At 39.0% G+C, this 26,710-nt stretch overlaps 1 protein-coding gene across 1 annotated transcript; it reads right to left on the bottom strand.

The window, feature by feature from the left end:
• Window positions 1–3,429: 3,429 nt before the first annotated feature.
• Window positions 3,430–26,710, bottom strand: RAD21 (RAD21 cohesin complex component). The gene is made up of 14 exons (XM_065830805.2): window positions 26,549–26,710; window positions 19,294–19,467; window positions 18,772–18,901; window positions 16,520–16,619; window positions 15,418–15,524; window positions 14,517–14,720; window positions 13,810–13,935; window positions 13,487–13,609; window positions 12,089–12,312; window positions 11,623–11,788; window positions 11,104–11,255; window positions 9,457–9,606; window positions 7,933–8,016; window positions 3,430–5,256 (listed from the first exon to the last, which is right to left on the bottom strand). Exons 2-14 carry the CDS (start codon window positions 19,435–19,437, stop codon window positions 5,065–5,067), a joined length of 1,902 nt encoding a protein of 633 aa, XP_065686877.1. The 5' UTR covers window positions 19,438–19,467; window positions 26,549–26,710; the 3' UTR covers window positions 3,430–5,064.

Genomic DNA, 26,710 nt, shown 5'->3' with positions numbered 1-26,710 from the left:
ATATTTCTTTTGGTGAGTTTTACTCTGAATCAGTTCCCACCATCCACAAACTAACTAAATGGTACAGATAACTGCCAGCACTACCTGGGCACTGCAAGGAAGGGAAAGGGAAAGTATTCTAAGACAGTAGTGGAACGGTTTAATTTAGAGAGGAGTCCTTGCACGAACGCGTCTGGCTTTAAACCTCCATCTGTTCTAGAAGGATGCTGAGTGACATGAGCAAGTCTGTGTTTCTCATCACATGTATTCTTGGTCTATGTCAAAAACATTTATAAACATCCATGATTACAACCACACAGTCCTCAATTATTTACCGTTATTTTCAGTCAATGCTATAATTTTTAATGTTTTATTGAAGACAAGAGTTGGGCAAATAAGAGGGGGGTGAGGAAGGGAGGACATGTAGAGACCTACCTCACGACAGCCAAACTACTTCTTGTATCCTTCCTGGCTGCTGGGAAATAGCTAGAGCCAAGGGAAATTGGAGGGTGTGTTCTCCCAGAAACTTTCTGGCACTTTATTCCACTTATAACACAACATTAATGTTAGCATTTGGCTAATATGACTATTTTCTCCTAGCTGTGTTTTTGATATTTTTTGGGCTCTGCAGGAAAATGATTTGAACTGAAACAAATGTAAAAACCGCTCCTGTGAGAACAACAGGGGAAACCTTCCCTTTTTCTCCCTCTTCCTCTTGTCTCTCTGGTGGCTTTATCAGACATTCTTTTCCTCCTTTGTGTTGGGACAATCTATTTCCTGGTCCTTCGGCTTTTCTATATATTGGTCTTGCAGGAGTTCACAGTATATAGCCTAGCACATTCTTGTAGGTGTAATACAAGAAAAATCTTTGAAAAAAGAAAATCTTTGAAAAAAGCACAAGGAGGAACACGACAACCACTGGAAGAAATACGTTGCACAAATATGGGACACTTGAGAGCTTTGCAAACAGAAAAATCTGTCAGAAACCACCCCCCCACAACATCATCTGTTATGTAAAACCCCACAGCCATATGTGTGGCAGTGGGATGACAATAAGGAGCAGAGAATAACCCTTTGAAGTTTGATTTCCTTTATTTGCAGGTGTAGGAGCATGCTGGCTGGAAAGACCAAAGCAGACGAGGCAATCTAGTGTCTACACAAGATGAGCACAGCTCGATGTCCTTAATATCCTATACTCAACCCTCCAACAAATTACCTGAAGCAAAGTTGCCCATGACAGCTGCCAGTTAAGGCTGCAAACCAGGTTGCTTTAAAATCCTGAAGTTTGAGTTCCAGTGATATCTCCAGCCAATACTACTAGCTAAGTTAGAACCTGCCTTGTGAAATGTCTCGTGAATTAGAAAGTGTTCTCTACTCACAGAATCACATAACACTAGGGATTGGAAGGGACCTCTAAAGATCATCCAGTCCAATCCCCTGCCGGAGCAGGAACACCCAGATGAGGTTACACAGGAAGGTGCCCAGGCGGGTTTCAAATGTCTCCAGAGTAGGAGACTCCACAAACCCCCTGGGCAGTCTGGTCCAGTGTTCCGTCACCCTCAGTGTGAAGAAGTTTCTTCTCAAATTTAGATGGAATCTCCTGTGTTCCAGTTTATAGCCATTGCCCCTCATGTTATCATTGGTTGTCACCGAGAAGAGCCTGGCTCCATCCTTGTGACACTCACCCTTTATATATTTATAAACATTAATGAGGTTGCACGCCCTTCCGCCCCAGCTGGAACGAGAGCAGAGCTGTCTCAGAGGAAAACCAGAGCAGTGCATTTTCAAGGTGGTCAGACACATAGGGCAGGAATTTATTCAACAACTGAATCTCTTCACAGGAATATTTCCTCAGATTCACAAACTGTTTTCACCCACCACAAAGGGGTCATTTGGAAAGCAGGGCATGTGCCATAGTCACTGAGGTAAATACTTAGGATTTGCAGACAGAACCAACCTGCTGCCAGTAGGGACGATGGAACACTGAGGTCTTCACAGTGGTTCCTTTCCCTTGTTGGTGCCGTGTAACGCTGCAGCTAAACACAGCAGACACTCCAGCCTGAAGGGTGAAGCAGCAAGGAATATGTTTTACAGTAATGTTCCTGCTCAAGTTTAAATCCCTCACAAGAAGATTTGTTTTGGAGAAGTAGATAGTGTTACTCACTGAACTGCTTGGAAAATGGCTTCTTATCTAGTGAAAACTAACTGAATGCTTATGGTTAATTCCTTTAAAACCATTTAGACATTTATTTGAAGAGGAACTATAATAAAATGCAGACACTGTGTTTTTTTTAAGTACTCCAATATCTTTGTAAAGAACAGCAGCCATAGGGAAAACAATACATGCTGTGCAACTGAGAGCCTTTCTGCATCTCATCATCCGTCTGCACAGTAACAGAGGAGGGAAATAAACTTCTTGTAGATATACGAGAAATATAGACAGCAAATGCTTTGTCTGTCACCATTCTCTAGACCTTATTCAACAGCTGATCAATGTATTAGTGCAAAGGCTGCTCTCCAAGAGATGTCAGTCTGTCAGTACTTGCAGGCCATGTTCAAAACTAGTAACAAATCCTTCAGTTACAAAGCAGAACTTGCCTTCATTGCCTCAGATTATATTTAGTGTCATCAGTATTCATTTGTGCAAAATGAAGTCGTGAATGCTGATCACAGTGGTGTAAGAAAACAAAACTGATAATAGAAACATCCTCCATCATTCATATAAGGAGGCAGAAAGCTACCTTTCATTCTAGCCCAAGTACCTGAGCTCCCATCCTTCTCTCCCTTATAGAGCTTTAACCAAAGGAACAAAAATCAAGCCCTTTTCTGGTGCAGACGAGCGGCAGACACTCAGCTCAGCGTGGGCCAGCCTGCAACCCACAAGATTTACAGCGCAAACAAGATCAGCCCGACTGCTTCCACAGGTAGCTCAGAAGCAGCGCAGTCACTTTGGCAGGGCCCAGATCAAGTAATCTTTGCATAAGCTCCGCAGGCACCGAGTAACTCCTTGGGAGACGTGCTGCTCCCATAGGATTGGGTCCAAGCCTCTGGATCTATCAGGAGCACAGAACTCCAGAGGCATGGACATACCCCACATGCAGAGGAAATTCTAGAAGCAAGGGAACAGTAGAGCTGAAAGAATTCAAACTGGATATATTCTGGCATTCAGAAGCGACTGGTATGGAGATGAATCACATTTTATAGACAGTCTCCCCTAATTTTCCACACAGACGTTCCTAGCATAGAATGCTTGAACAAAACCACAGTATGGCCAGTAAAGTAACTCTTCCTTCCTGATGGCAAGAAATCTATTTACATATTCAAGCTTTAAATCTCTCGGAGAGCTAAATCACAACACTTCTACTCCCAATACCAAAACAAGTAACCCGTCAATGCCAGGTCCCTGCTACGTGCACGAAAGGTGTTCAAACAAGATAGAGAGTTAACGCGTAACAGCTTATAACACAACTTTTATTAGAAAAGTTATACATAACAGCATCGACTATTTCCAAGAATATCAACCTTGAAAAGCAACAAAACCAGACTAAAAATGTGTAACAAGAACTAATGACCTTTTCTATAATTAAACATTCAAGTTATCTACAATGTCTCTTTTTACAAAGGGGAAAATCATGGTTTTACAGGCACATCATGTTGAAAATAAAGCTGCGGTAACTTTATACAATTAACTTTTTCAAGGATTATTAAAACATGGTCATCATGTAGTCTCAGATTTTCTTAAACATTCACATAATTTTACAGTTGAGTATACACTGAAATTTCAGAGTCCCAAAATTATTTCACAAAAGTGCCAACATTAAAACCAGAACCTTCAGTGTGAATAATTTTGCCCTAAAAAAAGTTAAGACACATTCCCATAATCAACATATTCACATAATTTCTGGTGCTACCTGGTCTAACAGTAAAGCTTAATTCTTCAGAAGTAAAATCAAGTGGGACTTTTTTTGCAAAACTGATAAAATGTTTTGAACACAGGAGTGTGCATTATTGGAAAAAAATCGATCCTAAAACCATAAATATATCCAAAAGCCATTAATACACCACACAATTAAGTGGAACTGTGCCCGTTTGTACTGTATATTCAAGTTTGTTGCCCTTTCAGTACAGGTGGTATCTGAATTTAGCATCTTTACAAAGGCAATCTGTTCAACTTCTCTCATTCTTCATATGCCTGCTTAATAAAAAAAATCAGATAATTTACAATCTAGAAGTCTGTTTTAAAAAGTCTGGAGTTTATATACAGCTCTAACAAACCTAAAGCATTCTGATATCATAAAGGTTTAAATGAAATGACTAGAGTTTTTACTTGACACTTATTAACAGTAATTAGCCATTATCAGTAGTGGACCATAATGAGGTGGTAAGTGAAAAGGAATGTTTCGTCTAAAATGCTGAACGTGTGTTCTGTCCTTTCACCTATGCAATAGTATCATGTAGAGGAAGTGTTTTCCACAGACACCCGTTTCCCCTTAGCATCAAGGGCTACAAAAATCCGACTGCAAAAATGCAGTGACAAAGCAAGCTGACGTATCAGGCACTACCTTTCATATTGGCAGCTTTAAGTGACCCACGGTATGCACAAAGATCTAGGGAAGGGGAAAAAAAACCACCACAATGAGAAGCAGACCGAACATTTTAGATGAGTTTGGCAAAGTTTTTAAATCAGACAATAGGTTGGCCATTCAGTTTTACTTGTATAGGTTAAAAATATCACTATTGAATCAACTAGTCCAATTATCATAAGACATTTTCATTGATACTCAACATCACATGCACCAATATTGCACACATCTGCTCTGAGTTGTTAAAGCAATCTTCACCTGGGTCCTTGAGCTGTCTGGTTTCTGCAGCTGGAGCTCAAGCCACCTGCCCCAGCAGTTTCACTAAAAATTTAAGTGGTAAATTTAAAATACAAAACCCAAAAGAGCCCCTCCCCAAAAAACCCAAGGACTTTATACAGACAATAAAATCTAAATTTTCTGCAATGATCTTGTGGGCCCTACAGATGGGGCAATACATGTACGCACTAGTGAAATGAACACTAGCTCTGCTGTATCTAACCATTCAAATAATGTGAAATCTGGGACCGGGCGTTGCAATGATGTCGCTGTAAGGCTCCTCCTGGGTCAGCTCTATAGCTTGCTGCTTTTTAAGTACCAGGAAACTGTAGAATTTTGCAGCTGCTTGTTTTCTATTCGTATTTCTGCACAGCTCAAGCAAACTGATAGATTCCGCTCCAGTCTTAGCGAGAGCTCTCTGAAAAACACAAACATTGATATCGCAAGTTAAGTAGAGAACTACGTACAAACAACGTCCATTGGCGAGATTCTGTTTGTTGTCACCCCAGGACACTGCGAGGGACTGGGAAAAACTTGACATCGGATGGGGACATTACAACACACACATGAAAATTTCCATATGGACCTTATCTAAATGAAACCAAGTGGGCTTCCCAGAGATGTGTGAAAAATCTGTCTTGAATCTGTGCAATGTCCTCCAGAAACACTGTAGTATAGCGTAAGATTTTCCTTCTGCACTGATAGCTAGCCAGCCATTTTTGACTACAAAATAAATATTGTTAAATAGGGATAAACCCCCATTTTATCTTTTAAAATAACTCAAAAATAATAGTAAGCTATGTTTAAAACAAAAATTTCGAGAGGTAAGATTCTTTAAAAGACAAATAATTTTGCCAAGGTGAAAGCTTGTTTATTTCTAAAACTCCTCTGTCTGTCTGAAACTAAGTACCCGAAGTTGCTGCCATCTTTTCAAAGTCTTGGCCAGAATATTAAAAAAAAAAAAAAAAAAAAAAATCAGGAAAATACATCTGTTTGCTGGCTAGCACAACTACTGACATCTTCAATTTAAAACAGAACTGTCTGCTCTGGAATATCTACTAGATGAAAAGATATTAGGCTGGCCAAACCAAATTACTTTATATTAAACAGATCTTAGCTTTGAATCTCATTACAGACTTCATGTTTCAGCCATCCAGTGCAATGCTCTTTCAAGCACATGGAAGAAATAATTTAAAAAATAAAACAACAAAAAAACAACACACACACAAAAAACCCACAAAGCTAGACGTGGTCCGCAGAGAATTCTGAAGCTCTTTTCAGAAATTGTGATGAAACATTTAGGGAGGAAAATATTACACAACATTCCTGACTAAACATCTGTATACTTTAAAAATTACTTTTAAGCAACAGCTGTACTCGCTTGGGCTGAGACAGAGTTAATTTTCTTCACAGTAGCTCATACTGTGCTGTGTTTCAGATGGGAGCAAATGTTTTTGTTTTGGAACAAGCAGGCTGGGGATGCACAAGCCATTGGGAGGGGATGCAGCTGAGACAGCTGACCCCAACCGACCAAAGGGATATTCCACACCGTGTGACATCATGCTCAGCAATAAAAGCAGAGGGAAAGAAGAGAGGGGTGTGTGCACATTCGGTGTTATGGCATTTGTCTTCTCAAGTAACCATTACATGTAATGATGCCCCACTTCTCTGGAAATGGCTAAATGTCTGCCTGCTGTTGGGAAGCAGTGAACGAATTCCGTATTTCGCTTTGCTTGCACACACAGCTTTTGCTTTGAACCGTCTTCATCCCAACGCACGAGTTTTCTTGCTTTTACCCTTTTGATTTCCTCCCCCATCCCACCAGAGGGTAGTGAGGAAGCGGCTGTGTGGGGCTGAGCCAATTACCAGGGTTAAACCACAACAACAGTTTAAAACAATCTTTCTTAAGCTAGTGGAATTCTTGCAAGTGTGCAAAAGAACCAACTTAAATCGTATCAGTTTACAATGTAATCTGAACTAAATCTGAGTGTATGTAAGTGTCATAAAGGCTATATATGATTTTAAAGTTAAGGTTTCATTGTTTACAGATATAAACAAGTAATTCTTATAACTCTATTACCATTTTCCAGAAACAAAAAGCTTTTGCTTGATTACATCATACTTTTGAGAAACTTTAAACGAAATACTACTAAATCTTAGCTTACGGAAAACTCAAAAGCATTCTCTGCCCCCCTCCAATCCACTTATGCTGGAAATCAAGAGATACAATAATGACAATGAGCTTTTATCAGCAAAGACAGAGCCCATGAACTTCACAAAAAAGTGAGGATGACTTTGGACAGCTAAACTAGCTTAGAGAGATAGAACTGAAATACTCCAGTGACAGCAGAATCTCTGAAGTTGTCAGAATGTTTAAGGGAACAGAGAAACAGGAACCACAAACTAGGCTGAAAGGCAAAGGTAGCCCAAGAATATATGAAGTACACATATGTGCAAATGGACAGCAGTTTGCACTTAAGTTTAAGTGTATACAAGGGGTGTTCAATTATCTTGTCAGAAAAAAGCTCTTTAGGAAGCCAAGAATCCATTCTACAAAGATTATCTGTCTGTGCAGGCCAAAGCCACATGGTGAAAAGTAATGCTGCACTTCAGGCAACATCAGATTTCCCCAGTTGTTACAGATTCAGCTTCTCATAGTGTGTAAATTTTCAGAATAGCCTATATGGGAGTAAGCCTACTACAAAATGGTTTTATTCCCAGATCTTGCTGGGGTTTGCTTAGGGTCACATAGCACAAAGTCAAAAGTGTGAAGGTTTCATTAAAAACACAACCAAACCCAATGATTTTAAAATGTGATTTTCTGGGAGTCTTACTTGCTCACCAAGTGTGAACATAAAGGTTGAAAAACACTTAAGCAAAAAATGTTACTTCAAATGTTCTTTGGAAAAAAGTGACAATTGTGTTTACATTTAATCTATTACAAGCATTCTCTACCCTTTACGAGAGAACTGATGCTTTAAGTCTGTAACATCTACTGCAAAGAAAGCTCTTTCTTAGCCTTTTTACTCAGGTCAAAAGTGTCAGTGGGCACATTCAAAAGCTACTTTAAGAGGAAGCAAATTATCATGTGTACCTGAAGCCCATGAAGCATTTGCTGAGTTCTCTTGTTCCATCTCCTTTCTTCTTGATCCTGATCACCCCCTGTGCCGTCTTCCTCCTGCAAACAGCCAAAATTGATGCATTTACAAAACAATACTCTTTTCATCCACTGAGTTATGAAAGAGTTATTTCTAGACATCATTACAGTTTTTTACTGTCAGCAAGCCAGAAGGTCGAGACAACCTGACTTACAGGATACATCCAGGAGAGGCAGAAAGTGGGACAGAGGAAAACACACACATAAAGCTGAGGTACTGCAGGAAGGCTGCCTGCCACTCTGACTGTACCTCAAAATGTCATGCTCAAAACTAGTGAAACTAAGCACCTCGGTCATGACAGCTGAATCAGAAGAGACACTTCAGTCTAGTCTAGGATTGCTAGTACTGAACAAATGTATCAACAATGCTTTTATTTTGCAAACATTAATAAACACCCATAAGTTTTCATTTCACTGTGGAAACAGAACCACTGAAAATGAAAATAGGTTGCTGCTAAAAGCTGTGAAGATCAGTTCCAACAACTCTGCTCCCCATGTCCTATTGAAGCACTCACCTCCACAGAGCTGGACTTGTCAAGATGTGCTACATATGACTTCTAAAATAAGAACTTTACTTCAAAAGCACCAATTAAAATCACCACAAAAGCAACACACACACACACACAAGCAGTTTCTGCTTTGTTTCTAGTCTTATTTAAAGAACTTCAAACTGTGCAGAAAAACCAGCCAAAATTTCTCAAAATTACATCAGCATGTGTTTCTCCCTCTTCATTGTACTACTTTTAAAGCGACATTTCTCTGCATCCAGCTACATCCTGAAGTGGTCAGCTAGCTGGACTAGATTATCGTTGTAAGTACCTTCCAACTGAAAATATTTATTCTATTCTAACAGCTTTTTACATTGCTAGGAAAATCACCTTGACAAAAGTAACTGAATAAAGTAATTCACGTTTCTTTGTACATGTGACTTGTTACAGAAAGAAACTTCACATGTCCAGATACATTATTTTTCCAACAATAAAACAATCTTTGAAAAACTAATTAAGTATTATGCATTTTAGGTGTAAAATAAAAATAATCCAAATTTGTTTTGATATCCAAATACCATAGCTAAAAAACAACTTCAGTTATCACATTTTAAGATGTGTATGGTTTTCTTACAAAAATCTACTTTCACTAAGTGCCAGGAAATATTTAAAATGGAAACATAAAATTGAGTTCCAAACTTCTTGTATAAGATATCATAATACAGAATTGTTTAATTCAACCATGTATGAGAAAAGGAAAACCCTCTAATTCAAAGCAGAATGTAAATGAAATTTACAAAACTGAATAACATAAATAATAATCAATGGTCTTGGAATAATTTTGAAACGTGTATTTCCAAAGATTATAATTTCTTAAGTAAGGACTGAAGATTTATTTCTTATGCCATTTAATGAATCCAAAGCCAAATAGTTCTGGGGAACACACCAACCCTCTTCTACACTAAGTTCTTACCTCCTCTTCTTCCTCCTCCTCTTTCTCCTTTTCCTCCTCTTTCTCTTTTTCTGGCAGAAGTTCTAGCTCTGGTATTAGCTGGCAGATGTTTTGGGGCTCCTCTGGAGGCATTTCTACAGGTGGTATTTCGAGCTGTTGTGATGGTGGATGCTTTAAGAGTACACAATATAGTTAAACTGCCGGTATCATTTTATCAGTACTTTTACAATAGAACGCTGATGCTACAAACCAGTTTCACAAAATCCAAGTCTCTAAATCTTAGCTATTTGTCAGAATTTTTCTTTTTTGAAAAAATGAAGTGCAATGTTTCATTTTGCTTTCCACAGATGTATTTTGATCCCTTAGATTCTACTCAAACCAGAAATTATGATACCACTGTAAGGAAAAAGGCTTTCCAATAACTTCACTCAGTCCACCATCCAAACTACCGATCTCATTTCTTGAATGAGCACATGCAACTTTAAAACCCCACATGACCACATTCAGTGCCACTTGAACACACTTCAACCCACTGGAACAAGACATCTTCAAAATATCAAAATGTTGTTCTTTGAAATACAAGTATGAGGGAACTAAAACATAAGTACTTCGTAAAGTTTCCAAAAATGTACGAGTGACTTTGGTACTCAAGTTATCAGTCAGTAGATCCAGAAAAGCAGTTTAACAGGATTTATGTAGCCAGTTTTATAAAATTAATATATAGTATTCTTTCCCTGAATCTATGTGCAGTTAAGCGTTTGTGAGTAAAGCTACCTTGGCACCTGAAACCGTTTCTACACGTATCCTGAAATAGCTCAAAATAACTTCTGGTTTAAGGTCATACAGCAGATACTGCTACAGGTATGTTGCCACAGGTCTAAGCTGGTTGGTGTGATCAAAGAATTCCCAACACATCCCAACACCATGGAGTTCAGCACAAATTTCACGCAGGGGCACAACCAAGAGAAGCAGCAGTTGCCACCCTTTTTATAAGACAATGTAACATCTAACATCTCATTCTACAGCAAACAACCTGCTAGCCAAGAAACACGTAAAAAGTGGGGTTAAAAAAGGCACAAATATGAGAAAGCACAAACCAGGACTGTTCTCACCAGGTAAGTATTCAGAAAAAAAATAAACCTTTCATTTTGCCCATTCCTCTCCCCTTCACAAATATGGTTTCCTTTCACACTGAACACAGCCTTTACAGAAGACGTAGATACGAGCTGGTTTCCAAACATACTCATAATTCAACTAGAAAATCTTTCCTGAAGATCAAAGTTTTTCTTTTAACTCTTAACCTGGAACACTAGAACTATCTTAAAAAGGATGTTGTGCAGCTAGCACAATCCTTTATCAATGAAAGCTGGTCATATATCCTTGCCAAACAACACTTGATAGCTTTGTAAGCAATACACTTTAATCATTGAAGACCTCTTCTGGAGGAAACAGTGCCATTTCTTTATCCCACCTGCATTTTAAATGTTTCAGTAAGCTTTCCACTTAAGAAACACCATAAAAACTACCCAGGGAGAAAGATTCTGATACTACTCCAGCATATCTCAAGACACCACAGTGCTTCAAATCTGCATCATTTCCTGCTCAAAGACACCACCTGCTTCTCATTCTCAAAATAGGAAAAAAAAAACAAACACCAATCTTACTCACAGGTAACACTGGCTCCGGTTCTACTTGCTGCAGTTTACGTTTAACGCCTGTCTGAGGTGGTGGGGGCGGCATAACAGATTCATCCAGGTTGGTTCTGCTGCCTTCCATCATCGATTCTTGTAAACGACTTGGTTCTTCCAGAATAGGTTCATCTATATTCCACAACAAATCCAGTTTTAGATACATTGGTACAGTTTAAAATTACATTACTAAGTCAAATCTGCTATTAATTTAGAATTAAGCACTCTTAACAGCCTCCATAGCTTTTGCAGTGACTTAAATAGAACTGGTACAGAAGTGCATACAACTCAACCCAATACTCAATTTACAGGATCAAACTGAACCTCTACGAGTCTTCTAGGAAAAAGTTATTTTAAATCACAGACTGTATATCAAACTAAACAACAATTGGAAAGCTCTTTGCTTCATTCAGAATCTTTGGTGACTTACTATAAAGCACAAACAAAAAAGAAAAATAAGCTCCAAGGGAAAGCAGAGCATTTTTAACAAGACACAAACCAATGACATCTCGTTGCTGCTGTTGCTGTTGTTGCTGCTGCTCCTCTCTGGGAACCTCTGGGTTTTCAAAGTCTTTAAGGAACTCATCAAGGTTGTCAGCTTCTCCACCTTTCCTCCTCTTTCTTAGGTCTTCTGGTACCAGAGGTGTAAGACAACGAGTAAAGAGCTACAGGGAAAAGGTTACATTATTCACTATTGTAGTTCTCAGTGTCCTTAATTTCTTTGCAGATCAAATAATCATAGGGGATATTCCTTTTCTATTTTTAAGCTCCTCTCCAACAGTAGTAGCATTAAAAAAACCCCTAATTAATTGCAGTAACTAGTAAATATTTTAAGCATTTGTGTTACCTTTGTTTTTAAGGATGAATGCTGCTATCACTATATCACTATCCATAAGCTGATGTTTATTATATATCCTGAACATAGCTCACTTCCATTTAGAAATTAACCTGCACAAAAACATTACCTTCAGTAGCCTGTTATTCCACAGAGGCTGTGCAGGCAGAGAGAAAAGCTTTTCAACTCCACCAGTTTCTTTCCACATCATCAGTTTCTTAGTAGGAGGTGCCAAGTCCAAAGTAGTAACAATATCAGAGTAGTCACTTAATTGGGCTCGAATAGTCTTGCTATCCAGTTCTTTCACACTGTCCACAATCAGCTTTCTCTTCCTCTTTGCTTTGGTTTCCTTGACTGTTGAAGTAAAGAAGGTTAGCTCAAAGAGATAGCACACTGTAGAAGAATCTTGCAGGTTCTCTACAGGTCTTATTTGCCTATGTATAAAGCTGCCTCAAGAATCTAAGGAAATGTTAACTTCGGGAGAAGGAATTAAAAAGCTATGAGCACTATGAAAGGTCAAACACTATGAATGCTGCCCCATAACCTAACAAATTCTTCTGTGTATACTTGTAGTTCTACTGAATCTACCCAAGCCTCAATGTCTTCAGCTGCACATGCCTCCCTCCCTCATGGCCTTCTGGTCAGCCTGGTGGTGTTCTTCAGGAGAAAACTCCTGAGATGTATGGTTCCTCTGACCAAAGAGTCAAAATACCACACCGAGATTTTCCTTTAAGCCCCATCTGAGCTTTGGTGGTGTTAATGTGGGTGGTTACCTGTACCTCCATCCTGCTCTAAAATGACTTTACTGTAAATTGCTTACAGGCCAGCACTCCACAGCAGACCCTGAAGCTCTGGCTGGTCCCAGGTGATGAGCTAGGGCCTCTGTTGTTAGCCTGCCACCAGAGGGCAGCGCTAGGGCTTTTTAATTGGGAAAGCAGAGAATCTGGGCCTGGAGTTCAGTCTGAAAACTACTTTTTTCCTTTTTTTTTTTAATAAAGCAATACAGTACCAGTTAAAGTAAGAAAGTGTCTTGCATTAGGGAAAAAGACATGGGATTTCACTATTTAGTAGAACTTCAAATGAAGAGACACATTTACTGAATTCTACAATTCATTAAAGCTATGAATCACTAGAAGAACACTCACTCTCAGTGTAAAGTCATTCCTGGCCATCAAAAATAGCCTATTGAGAACTGTGCTGAGCTACATATACTGTATGAGAACTGAAGACGTGACAAGTTCTATTCTACCTCATTAACTAGCATGCTTCTCAAAAGCTACAGTATCATGCCACTATACATACTGACTGCAGAAACAACAAACTAGTATCCTCCAAGACTATCAGTGCTACCTACTTGGAAAATACTGGAAAGCTACCGTTAGAATAAAGGGAATTCAGCACTTGGTCCCTGCTTTCTCTTCCAACTGAGAAGCAGACTTAGTACCAGAGCTGGACATTAATTTCCACTCTATTGAGCTAAGGTGGTCCCTGATGACCCAAGTAAAATATTTTCAAATAGTTTACTCACCAGTTATGTCAATCGGCTCCAGAGCAAAGGCTTCCTCCTCATTGGGAACAAGGGTTGTCTGATCAGTCATAGTTGGTAACGGTTCAACTGGATCTACTGAGTCCGGGCTGTCTGGTCCACCCACTGCCAATTAGAACAAGTATCTTGAACTATGTCAAAACATTAAGAAGAAACTATGCTACCCTTCCCATCCCCTCCTCCACACCTTAAAGTGATTTACTACATTTCATACTTTTGAACTCAACATGCTTTTAAAGAATTAGAAGTCCAATGAAACTGGTTGAAAACAAGTAATTCTAGATCTAGCCCTAGATCATACTCACTTGATACATTATCATCATCATCCATATCATCATGGGGAGGTTGTTCTGGCATCATTACTCCACTTTCAGAGAGTGCAGGGGGGTCATCAAAAATACCACCATCATTATTACTGAGAAGTTTGTCATCTGAAACAACCATATGAAATAATCAGTTTTGTGTCCCCAAATTCATGAAACAAGTATAGACACATTTATTAAGTACATATAAATTTTTAAAAAGTTAGTGAAACCTATGCTTTCAATACTGACTCAAAAGCAATTAGGAGTGCTTTTTCAAGGCACATTTCAGCTCAAACTCCGAAATAACAGGTAACTTTTATTACAATACACTTGGCCATATATTTGCATCTTACTAGATTTCTTGGTACTTCATAGAAAAGCACTCAATACAATTCTCAACATATTAATTAAATCCTTGGAAGGAGTCAAAACCAAGAAGAGTTGCATATTGATCTTTCTTTAGAGAACATTATGGATAGAATGGAAAAACTCTGGATAATTTAATTTTACTTAATTTGAAATATGCCAACATTTAACATGCTACACATCATGCATATTGCTGTAGCACTCACAAAACAGAACTCCACTGCTGAAGGTGTAAGTTAGAGAGGAACCTTGGCAAAAAAGGAAACAACCTTCCCACAGCCTCCCCAAGAACTAATTGAGGCAGAAGGTAGGACAGATGAAAACAAACTTCTCAAACATACCCAATATTCCACCATCATTTCCTTCTCCAAAATTATCATCTTTGTATTGATCTTCATATTCCAGGTGATTAGATTTCTCATTGAGGTGACTGGTGCTCTGTTCAGGTTCCAGCAGGAGATTGGAAGCACTGGTGCTCACTAGCATGTCATCCTCAAATGCACTACCTTCTCTCATCATCTCACGGTCATCCATCCCAAAGTCACCTGCAAGAATATGATTTCACTGCTATAAATGCTAAAACTTAATGCAAGACACCTAGTTAAACAATCAGCAAAGGCCCAAATTGAGACCAAACTTTATTTCAAGTTATCTTAACTGCAGACTTAATGACAAGATGTAAGGAATTATGCCCCACAATACCATAGCAAAAATACTGTTCTATTATCAAAATAACCATCTTCTCTTCAAAGCATTTTATTATACTTATTTGAATTTATTTCAGCAAGATCGTACTAAATTTTAGCTGCACTGAAAACAAAGAATTCCAGATCTTTGAATGCTGTCCTTGAAAAGATACTGAAAGAGATAGACTGGTCACCACTGACTACTATAGCATTAGAAATCTCATAACATTTTCTGACTGAAAGCATGCCTATGATTGAAGCAATGGCTGATTTCATATTCACACCACATTTTGAAAATAAAAATAGACATAATACTTCACTAACTAATCTGAAAACATTCTTCAGCTTTATATAGGCAGCTAGAAACCTGCTGAATTAGAGGTCAGGCTTTTTGGAAAACTGACATGTGTAGACTAAATATTAGATGTAGGGAAACACAGCATGTTTGATCTGATTTGTTTTATACTTAGTGGGAATTCAGTAGTAATTGCAAACCTGTAACTTTACAGTTACCAAAACTAGCTTAGTAACACAAAATAACACATGAGATTTTTACCGAAGTCATTATCCTGGAGGATACTGATGTTGCCCACTTCTTCTCTCATTGTAATTTCTTCCACTCTACTCTGGTTCAAACTGAACTGCTGGGCCACATCAATATCACTTGAACAAACAGAAGGCAATTATTAAAAAAATCTTCATTAAAAAAGAAAAATTATCAACATATAAAGCCTGCTTAAATAAATGTGAAATTAGGTCCTAAGAAGTACACTATACACTTCAGTCAATCAATGAAAAAGCTGATGGTGAATCCAGAACAGAAAACGCTACTTACAACAGTTATGATCTTTCTTGGTCAAAACTTATCACCTAAATTGCATTAGCTTCTAGGAAATGTATCAGTAACCTCTCTTTGCCATATTGGAGTCACTAATTTTAAAGGCCAAATTAATAAGCAAGAAAACACTTCCCTCCATTCAACTTCAAAAGCTATTAATATAATTTATTAAAAAGTGTATCTTGTAACAGCACCAAGTTAACTGTGGTGTGTCAAAGTATGTTTCTTAGAAGAACACAGGATTTTTATGTAGTTTCAGATTAGTATATACGCTAATTTGAATATAAACCAAATAGAACACTGAGTAAAGCACACTGTAGGCCAGAAATTCCATTATGAATAATCTGAAAGGGTAACATCGATTTTTCCAGAACTATTCAGGTTGTATATTTGTTATTATGTTTACAGGTAATCTATTAGTATTTATAAGTTTTAATTCTTAAAACTTCCACTACAGAAGGTCAACAAGGATACTTCCATAAAACTAATCATTTAACCAGAGAACATATGTGATTTAGAGTACCTCACATAGAAGAAAAAAGAAAATGATACTATATATCTGAGTTTTTCAAAAGCTTCTGCAAGGGCAGATTTCATTTGGTTAAAATTACATGCTACTCTGAACTTAAAATCCATACAAAGATGACTGTGTACTTGCTTGGTATATTAAAGGACTTAAGAGAAAGGTCTGTAGGTAACTTATTTTCTTTTTTTAAAATTCAGCAATGAGTTTGCTGCATCAAAGCAGGTTTTCCTCAGCTAAAACCCAATCTTTTCATGGAAATAAAAAGAAAACCAAAAAAGAACAAACCAAACTTACTCTAGATCAGGAAGTGGTTGGTCAAAATCATGAAATTCCTCAGGTAAGGTAATAGCATTGTAAGCAGCCTCTCTGTTTTCCTCAGGCAAATCGACAACCCCTGCAGAGAACACTCAGACGTGAGTTCCCATTCCTTACAAGGACAGTTTTTTTTCCCTGTGCCTTCGGCACTGCTCTCTCTGCATGACCTCCTTGTCTTTAAATTGTCAAATTGAACCAATGCTAGACACCTATGAAGAAACCTTAGATAATCTTAGTATTGAGATTCAGTCTAAATTCAAAATACATACCCTCAGGCCCTTGTACTGTTTTGTATAACCCTGGAAGCCTCAAATCACTCAATGTTTGTGTAGCACAATGCAGATCTGTGCAGCTAACACAGGTGTATATCATCACAACACTATTCAGGTATCTGCTACAAAATCATTTTATCATGATGCTGCAGTCCTGTATTTTGGGTTTGGGTAAAGCAGTGGAAACACAGTATGACTCATTTGCTACTGGTCATTCAGTCAGCTCAATTAGCTCTGGAAATCCCAGCACAGTACTGACTCTACTTGGGCCACACAAACTTGCAGGCTTCTACATTTAAAAGAGCTGGATTACCTAAACCACATACATACCTTTTCATATCCTCCCGAGATGCTTAATCTGCTATTCAGCGGGCATTCTCATAGCATGACTATCAGATTAGGCATCACACAAAAACAGTGCCAGTAGTTGGTTGGTGCCTCTCTTTTATTCAAAGGCTTAGAGGTCAGGATGCTTGAAAGTGCACGAGAAATGTAGGTTCAATTCCTTCTGTAACTTGCAGAAGATTTGAGCTTTATGTTCTGCCTTCTGACCCAGACAACACAGGCAATTCTCAGGTACAGGTATTTCAGAAACACTCTGCCCACTGTGTTCCCCTCCACAATGGATCAAAGAACTACTGTCCAGAGAGACCAGGAACAAGCATGAGTCTGTAGTTTACTCATCTTGTTACTCTGCTAGGAATGAAGAAACCTAGTCCATCCTTCCAGGGCTATCCAACATTTTTACCTATTGGTTGCTTAAAATAAAACATGTAAATGACTCTCAGAGAGGAGACAGGATCAAGACACAAAGCTGATAAACTGAGAACAAAGAAAAGTGCCTCAACTTGTTTCAGGTCAGCATGTCACTTTTTGTAAATCTTGTTTTAAGGTGCTTCACCTTCTACATGAGCTCTGTTGGGAGTGGGAAAACATTGTTCTGTGAAATTAGACAAGTTAGGGTGTTATCACCCAGGGAAGTTAAATGGGACAGTAAACAAAGAAGTGGCAACAGTCAACAAATTGCCACTGAAAGCTACATAAAGTTGAATGCCTGAATCGCAATGCAAAGATCAGGAAATGAAGATAAAGCCACTATATGCCTTAACTTTTCTCAAATTTACTGTTGCACTGGTTTTCAAGAGTTGCCTTAAAAAAAAAAAAAAAAAAAAAGTCTTCCTTAAATTCAGCTTTTAAATCTATTACACTGAGAAACTTAAAAAGGTAGACTATGATTCAGCAGCTGTGAGTACCCAGCAGCATCACTGCCATGGCTACACTCCAGCTGGAAAAAAGTTTCCGAGGCCAGAACTAAAGAGAATTATCAACCGTGTGTACGCCAAGTAATAGTTGCTGGATGGAAAGTCATTTCAGGTATTAATAAGGCTCCCCAACTTCATGGAAAATCTTAGAGTAAGCAACAATAGAGGAGGAAGTTATAGGTCACACATCCAAAATGGAAAATATCGTTGTTGCACACATTACAGTTCACATTATTTCCAGGAACTACAATGTGAAAAGTGGTAAAAAAACCAGCTTATTTCTATGTTTCTTTTGTAACTCATAGCAAGGTAATCTTTACCCTTGATGGAAACAAGCTCCCTTCTGTGCTTCTATTCAGTACATGCAACTGGCCTTTTTCAGACTTGTGACAGAAAGTAAAAACCATTCAACATCATACACCAAAACCAGCCAAAATCATAACTGAGATTTTACTGAATTAATACTAATAGGAAAAGTTTTTGTTCAGAATTCAATTAAAAGATGTTTTTCAGCCAGCAACTCAGTCATACAGCCAGTCTGAAGCTGCACCAAAGAAAACAGTATCTTCTACAATCCTGTATAACTATGTAATTCCAGTATGGAGACAGCAGGGTAGAATTATACATCTTCTTAACAAACATCATTATATAACAATACACTACACTTTTCAGACAGTGCTTAGATAAAGACAAATACCTGGACGAAAAGCCATCTTAATCTTAATGAAAGCCTCATTGCAGTCTGCAAGAAGATACTTTGCTTTCCTGTGGTAGATTCTAACGACACCTAGTAAGAGATGTCCTGAGGTTCGAAGTGCCATCTTCACCTAAAAACATATTGCACAATCAGTGAATCAGATATAGTCTTTCTTCCTTTAATGAAATTTCAGTCAGCTTTGCACGAGTTTGTCAGTAACATCAAATACCCAAAACAAGTATAAACATCAGCAGAAACCTGAAGAAAGAATGCAAAGTCTACAGTTCAAGATAAATACTCTACATTTGTAACTAAATTGCATTATACTTTAGCATTAGAAAAATAAAAAGAAAATATTCTTCAGAATCAGAGTCAATACAGTATTTCACATCTGAACATACCCTTCCACTCTTAAGTAGTAACATTAAGAATTTCGTTTCAGTGACCCAAATAGTAACTACCAACGGCATACACAATTTTTTTTCACTACGAGATAACATTACATCAGTGTAGAATAGATACCTTTGGTGAAATGATACTCTCCACGCTGCTTTCCAGATTACATTCAAAAACATGGGCTTTGGTTAGCTTCTTATCCCAGTGGGCCGCCAGCCAGATTTTGGCCAGCGGCCCACGCTTGCTCAGGACAAAGTGGGCATAGAACATGGTCCCAGATGTCTAAAACAAAGTGCAAACCTGTGAAGAAAAATGCTGGGTTTTTTTCTATAACTTTTTCTTAATGAGGAACATCCTTGTAAATACAGCCCTTACCCACAGTGAACAAAGCACGTTTGCTTTTCAATAATTAAGGTCAGACTATTTGCATAAAATATTTAAGAAGCCAGCACTTCCAAGTAGCAGCCATGTAACAGCAAATATATTTACGGCAGAGCAAATATAAGGCAGGAAGAAGAGCAACCACTGACCATTTACATAATATAAAAATGATCAACCAACAAGAAAAAAAAATCTTATACATCAATCTTTATGGTAATCACAACAAACTCATATAATGCAAGCAAACATGTCTCAGTTTTCAGTCCACAGCAGTTTTCTATCACTTCCATTGCTTTTTACTCTTAATTCAGTATCTACTACTACACTATATCAGTAATTGTTTCAGTAAAATATTCAGCATTCTAAAACATACAGTCCAAAACTTTTTGGACTTCAACATAAATTCTTAAAAAGAAAGTATAATTGTGTCTTCACTTCTGAAGAGACTGTTCTCCATTTCATAATCCTCTTAGTAACACTTCAATTTTTACTCAGGTGTTGATAAAAATGGTAAGGAAATTCACTGCATTATCCCAAGCTTCCTGAAAATTTCATTTTCTTCTTTCTCCTTCACCAGAAAAAGAGAAATCCTTTTATCTACTTATCTAGTAACTACCTTCCTACAGCTGATAACATGCCAACCTATCAACCATGCCAACCATGGAGAAGCAGAACAGGATGATGTCTTATGATCTAAACATGCCCATTTCATGCATGAGGTAAGCACATGATTCAGTTCAACTACAAGCTGAGAAAACAAAAAGTTTGCTTTAAAGAGGTGAAAGATTCTCCACAGCTTTTTCTCTCAGTAACTAGCGAAAAAGAAACGAAAGAGAACAAGAGAAATGCAGGAAGTGCAGTTCAGTTTTTACCTCCTTGATGCCCACAGAAAAACCGCCAGCAGCAGCATAGTAACCTCACAGTAAAAGCCAGGCAGTTTAATCTGGGCAGAGGCAATGTGAGGAGCACCAGTTTCCAGCCATAAAAACCCCAGTGTTTCCCAAAGGCATGCCAACACAACTCATAAGCAAATAGCAAACACAGGGAAACACAAAGCATTGGTAAACATAACAGCCAAAGAGAGATGCTCAGGAAGCCAATTCCTAAACCATATCAACTGACTTGTAGGGAGAAGAAACAAGTTTCAAAGCAGCTAGGGTAGAGCTGTTGCTATTTATAAGGTATGCTTCATATTATTAAGAAAAAAAAACCACAACTGTGACTGCTAGAAAAACAAGAATAGTGGCAAGAGAAGCACTGGAATTACTGGTTCAGTGGAAGCAAAGCCAACCTCTAGGTATCTGGATAACAAGTGAAAAACTGAAGATCTAGGGGTCAATCTCTGAAAGGTAAGGCCAATGATATTTCCCCTCCCATTTTTTTTCTTGTTTTATTTTAATAAATGGGAGTTAAAGGAATATAAAGGATAGGGAAAACTATCTTTGCAGTGGCACCATACTATGTACTTGTATTCACTCACAGGTATCGTTCAACATAGAAGACGATGAAAGATTTGAATTTCAGCTGCATTAAACAAGAGAACAGGGTTATTTGGACAACAGAACTGTCTTAATGACAGACTGGCCACTAATTCTGTTCATTACCAAGCATGGACACAGTGGAGAGGATTTAACGGAAATAAAGGCCATGTTCAGCTTCAGCTCAAGTTAACGTAGTAGACAGAAAGGATTAAAACTATTCCTAGGAGTGAAGTTGATAGATTTGAGTCATAGCAAAGCTGTAGATTAACAAAAAATCAAAATGTCGTTTTTATTTGTTGAGATTGTATGGAGGCTAAGGACAGCACTACATAAAGATGGACATGAGCAAGGTTTTCTAGGAAGCACAACAAAACAATCTTGGAATTCTCCTGCATCAATAAAAGCTATCTAAAGGAAGGTATTCTACTCCCCCACCCCAATGTTTTTTTCAAAAGACAGACTGTCTCAAAGGCCACCAGACATTTCAATCCCTTGTGCATTTTCAAAGACCTCACAGTAGTTTTGTGTATGCAGAGACATAACTGTAGCACAGCATTTTGACATCTTGAGTTGCCATGCACTGTTCTGGTAACAGCAGGCCTGTAAATTACCCCTAAATATGAGGAGCAGGGGAAAACAGAAACATACAGTTAACAAAACCATTTGTATTACTTGACTAAAAACTTCCAACAACAGTTGCAAAAGAATGTACTTTGATTCATAGAGTTTGGTACAATTATTGACCAATGTTTTAAAATCACCAAAATATGTAGCACAGGCTTCTCAAAACTTTAAACATAGAGTTAACTGTAACCCTGAAAACATACTGAAGATTTCCTCTTAAATGTGAAACATACCATTCGGACAACTCTGAACCAACATCTCATTTTAAATCCCAGACAGCAAAGGTATTGCAAGCCTAAGACAAACAACTATGTAAGATATGGAAGAGGAAGGTAAGGTTCCCCGAAAAACTGAGGTGTTGGGATTTAATGATTTCACAACTTGCTCCCTGCCCCCCCTTCTTTTTTTAAAAAAAGACATTGTTAAATTCTGTCTTTTAAAGCAGTGACAATCCGAGTTAAAGTATTCCCTGTAAAGCGGCTTAATATATATGATCAGGTTTCAAAACATACGCTTCCTTCGCAATTAAAGCAAAGAATAGAGGCTGAAAACCACTACACCACGGGAACACACAGAAACAGTACTTGGTCACCTGTGCTAGAAGCGTTTCCTAGGTTTAACAACTGTTCGGTACTGGAGTTATGTGTCAAACCTAAAACTTGCTTGTAAAACTAATTAGAAAGTTATACTACATGTGCAGGGTACTTAAACTTTTGGGGTGAATAAGAACTAAAAATAACCAGCTTATGACAGAGGTCATCTGTTGCTCTTCATCCATTAATGAAGTCTCACCACAGCAAAATACATGGAGAAACACTGACAATCAGACCACAGACAGTTTTAAAGTGTGTTTTAATCTGGACTGTTATTAACAAATGATACTTCTATTCCCTGAAGCACTAATTTCCTATCACAATAGGAGTCTCTGCCACTTCCAAATTCCAACAGATATTCTGCTCTGTATGGCAATACCTGGGTTACACCAACTGTACAAATCCCACCTTTATGGTTCTGAGCTGCAGCAGTTCAGCTACTGCTGTTTGAAGCATCAACACAAACACCTAAAGCAAGCCCCAATGGTTGCTATCACCTCCTCTAGATTTTTCTACTTCTTTCCAGATAACCCTTTTCCTTATTTCAGGCTTTTTGTCTCATCTTTAATTCATAGGGCAGTATGCTGATGTAGTGGCACAAAACAAGAAGAAATAGATTTTCTGGCATAATGTAAGACTGGGATGCATGTTATAGGAAAGTTTCTTGGAGTGGCAGAGTGCTCATGCAGACATTTGAAACATACATAATTGGCTACCAAAGCAACTTATAAGACTCCTCAAAAGAAAACGGGTGGCTGATGGCTCTTAAAAAGCTTGTAAAGTAAAATCTGTTAATTTTTGAAATGGACTGGATATGAATCAGGACCTTAAAACTTGTTCTAAGAACCTACTAATTCTTCTGTCTAGCTTGCACTGCTCTGAGGCAAAAGTAATATGTATTCACACAAGAGTGGGTGGGACCAAATTCTGACCTTGCCAAACTGTGCTTTTGAAAGACTTCAAACTTCAGTTTAGTAATCTTCAAATTTGCTTCAATATGTCACAACTGTCCTCAGGTTCCTCTGCAAAAATTGGTCAACAACTGGATAATCTTATTTTTAATATTTTTCTTTCTATAGAAGTATAAAAAAGTCTACAATTCTATACACAAAGTAATTGAACATGTAAAGCAAAACCAACACAATATAAATAGTACACAAGGTCTGATCCAGAATCTGCCTGTTTCATTCTCTCATCAGAGTACCTGGTAACTGATTGACCTGAAAAAGCGACAAGAAAATTGGGTAGATGCTACCCATGAACTTCATCTTAACTGTTAATCAACAAATATTAAGTCTTAAAATCCTTCTGCATATTAGAATGGTTAACTATGTCAAGTCTGAAAAGCACTCTCATGTAGCTTGAGTCCCATCCTTCAAGACATTCAGAAAGAAGCTTAATGAACTAAGAGTTGACAATAATATTGCAGACAACAGATATAATATTCACCATATTTTAATTTGATCATGGTCCAATCTAGTCCATTAAATGAATTTGCCTGTTACTCTAGTAGGTCAGGTTACATACACACATACCAGTTCATCAGTTAAGTTCAGTCTTTGATCTGTTTTATTGTCACCTACTTTTGTCTCTGTTGTAAGGCTACTCCAGAACCACATTCATCCACTAATCAGAAGACAAATTCCATACTACAGTTTAAAAATCAGCCAGTCATTTAAATTCATTTGTTCTTACACTGTCCTTCAACCTCTCTTCTCTGCTGGTTCCCCCTACAAACATATTTTCTTTCTATGCTGTCCCTGTTTCTGTTTTGCTAAGCCAAGCCAGCCCTGGGTTTTCTGGGGAAGTGGAAGCTCACCCTGCACACCTGCAGCACTCCCAGTTGGCCCTGCTGGACTTCAGAGGTCCAGCAGGATTACCCTGACCCTGCAGCAGTACTTTGAGTTCTTCAATTTTAACTCATAACTCTTCACTATACAGTCCTTCTTACATGTCTGAAACTTCCCTGGAGTGGACACTTACTAAAGTTGTCTCACTAGTAGGTTTCATTGTCAACACTGAACACATGGTGCCACTGGGGGGGGGAAAAAAAAAAAAAAAAAAAAAAAAAATCAGAGGACCCATCTTCTCAAACTCCACTAGTAACTCCTTACAGCTCAATGACTCTTTTCAGCATTACCTTCATCTCTTTCCTTGAACCACCTTTATTTATTTTCTGCTTAATCTGCATTTTTCTGAATTTTAATATATTTCTTTGTGGCACCTGCAGCTCTACTCAAGTTCAGTGACAAGTCACCTCAGTTTCTTATGTCCACAAAATCAATTATTGAAAAGATGAAAATGAACTAGACCAACTTGACAATACTTCGATACATGCATACAGCTTTTTCCATTTGTCTCCAGGTATTGTTTTTTCCATTGACTTTTTCTCTGAAATTCTATGGCTGAGGTTTCACTACCAGGCTTATAATTGCTCAAAACATGCCACTCCTTAGCAGAAGCTGCATTCACTGTTCTCCAATTACAATATACTATGCGCCTACATAAGCAAATTGGTAGAACCAGCACCCCACTAAAGTTACTAAGTCAAAAGGCAGGTCACTCAGAATTACTGTACAGAGTTTAAAATTACTGAACCCTATGAACCACTTCCACCCCCCACGCACCATTTTAATAACTAAACCTCAGCAGGTATCCTGCCCTTGCGCCTGGATTCGGCATATCTGCTCATTTCGTGGAAAATAACCTTTTTAATTTTAGGCCCTATCTCAATTATCGCAACCTGTTCTGCACAATTCCAGTTCCAAGTCAAACTAATACACCTGCATAAGGCACATACTAACACACTCCTTAAATGTACATAAGCTGAATAAGAGCATAGAATTCCTCATGCTACTCTGTCTTCTGCAGCAGTTATTCCTCTGCACCGTTCACCTAAAGAACCCAAATGTAAAACACCAACTTACTAACATTTTGCCTCAGAGAAATTAAACTTGTGTATTAACTGAAGCAACTATTCTTATTTCTGTGGGAAAGTCCATGGTATCAGCAACACTTATGGCAAGACAAGACTAATTAAACTGTGTGGTAATTTAAGCTTATTGTGGGTACCACTACCTTTTTGCTCCTCCTTCTACCCCCCCACCAAACTTACTTCCTCTCTAGCTAAAACATTGGATCAGTGGGCTTTGTGTTTCCAGGTTCCACAGAACATAAAATATTTACAAAAGAACCTTCACAAAATAAAAAGCAAGCCTGGCCTTACTGATGCTTTCATGTTTCCCCATTTTTGACGTAATGAGTTTCAATGAGGAAGAGATTAATGAAAGTGTGTGCTTAGCACACACATTCACACGATGTGGGCCTAAATGATAACTTCTCCAAAATAATAATATTTTATTTGATATGCCTAAATTTAACAAAAAGCCACTTTCACTGAAACAGCCAATAAGACACAGTGATCCCAAACTTCCTTTGTTATTGATAGAAACACAACACCGTGTTTCATATTTAATGGAAGCCTTTCATTTAGAATCAGAAATAATCTTAAAAACTATAGCAAGATTTATAACAGTGTCCATAGGAGCTGCTAGACAAACATCTTAATTTCTCAAGATACAGGCTTTTTTAAAGGGGCCTTTTATTTGCAGATCAACAGTCAGAGTGCCCAGAAAGTAGTTCATATGTTACTAGTGAGGACTGCGGGAACATTCAAGAGACTGCTTTTTGCAAGTGATAAGCTAAATTACATAAGAAAATAAGAGACAGGCAGATAAAACTTTGCTGTCCTCCCCCTTCGCAGACTGCAGCAACCCGCAACTACGCCGCCCCTTCCGTCAGCCCACAACTGCGGATCTGTTACATTATTCCGGCCACCGGACCCAAACGCGTCGTTCCATCAGCTCCCCCGTGGAAGCGGGGAGGTCACCACGCTACCCCACCTGCTCCGGGCTCACAGACCGTCTGCCTCCACCACGGAGTGCACTCCGCTCTGCCTCCCCGGGGCTCTGCCCCTGCCGCCGCCAGGCCGCAAACGGGGCCTCGCTGCCCCCGGCTCTGGCGCGGATCCCTCCTAACACCCGGCCCCGCGTCCCGGCCCCCAGTCCCACCCGGGGAGCCCCAGGCAGCGCCGCGGCCCGGTGGGCCTTCCCCTCCTGCTGCCTCTCGCTCGCTCACGCCGGGAGGGCTCAGCCACAGAGCCGGCGCGGCCGTGCCCAGCTGCAGGGCGCCGGCAGCCGAGCCCGAGTAGGCCGGCAGCGCCCCGAGAGCCGTGCCCCTTCGGACGGCGGCAACGAGCCGGGGCGACCGGCGGGAGCGACCGCGGCTGGACCCGCTCCTTACTCTGGTCCGGTGCAGGGGGAGACTGGCGCGGCGGCTGGCGAGGCCGGGCTGGGGAAGCGCTCTGCTCCTCCTCCCCGAGCCGCTCACTCAAACAAACAAGATGGCGGCCGCGGCCCTTCCTGCCGCCCAAACCGCCCGTTCAAATCGCAGGATGTTTACTGT

This window comes from Patagioenas fasciata, chromosome 2, assembly GCF_037038585.1.
Source record: "Patagioenas fasciata isolate bPatFas1 chromosome 2, bPatFas1.hap1, whole genome shotgun sequence".
NCBI classification, from domain to species: domain Eukaryota; kingdom Metazoa; phylum Chordata; class Aves; order Columbiformes; family Columbidae; genus Patagioenas; species Patagioenas fasciata.
The sequence above is the reverse complement of the archived record's forward strand: the minus strand, read 5'-3'. Positions and strand labels throughout refer to the sequence as shown.

Bases quoted from the DNA above. Each gene is read 5' to 3' on its own strand.
- RAD21 (XM_065830805.2), bottom strand. From the start codon at position 19,437: ATGTTCTATGCCCACTTTGTCCTGAGCAAGCGTGGGCCGCTGGCCAAA. The intron at 18,902-19,293 runs GTATCTATTCTA...ATATGTTTTTAG, and splicing joins AGAGTATCATTTCACCAAAG to GTGAAGATGGCACTTCGAAC. The intron at 12,313-13,486 runs GTGAGTAAACTA...TTACTTCAACAG, and splicing joins GGAGCCGATTGACATAACTG to TCAAGGAAACCAAAGCAAAG.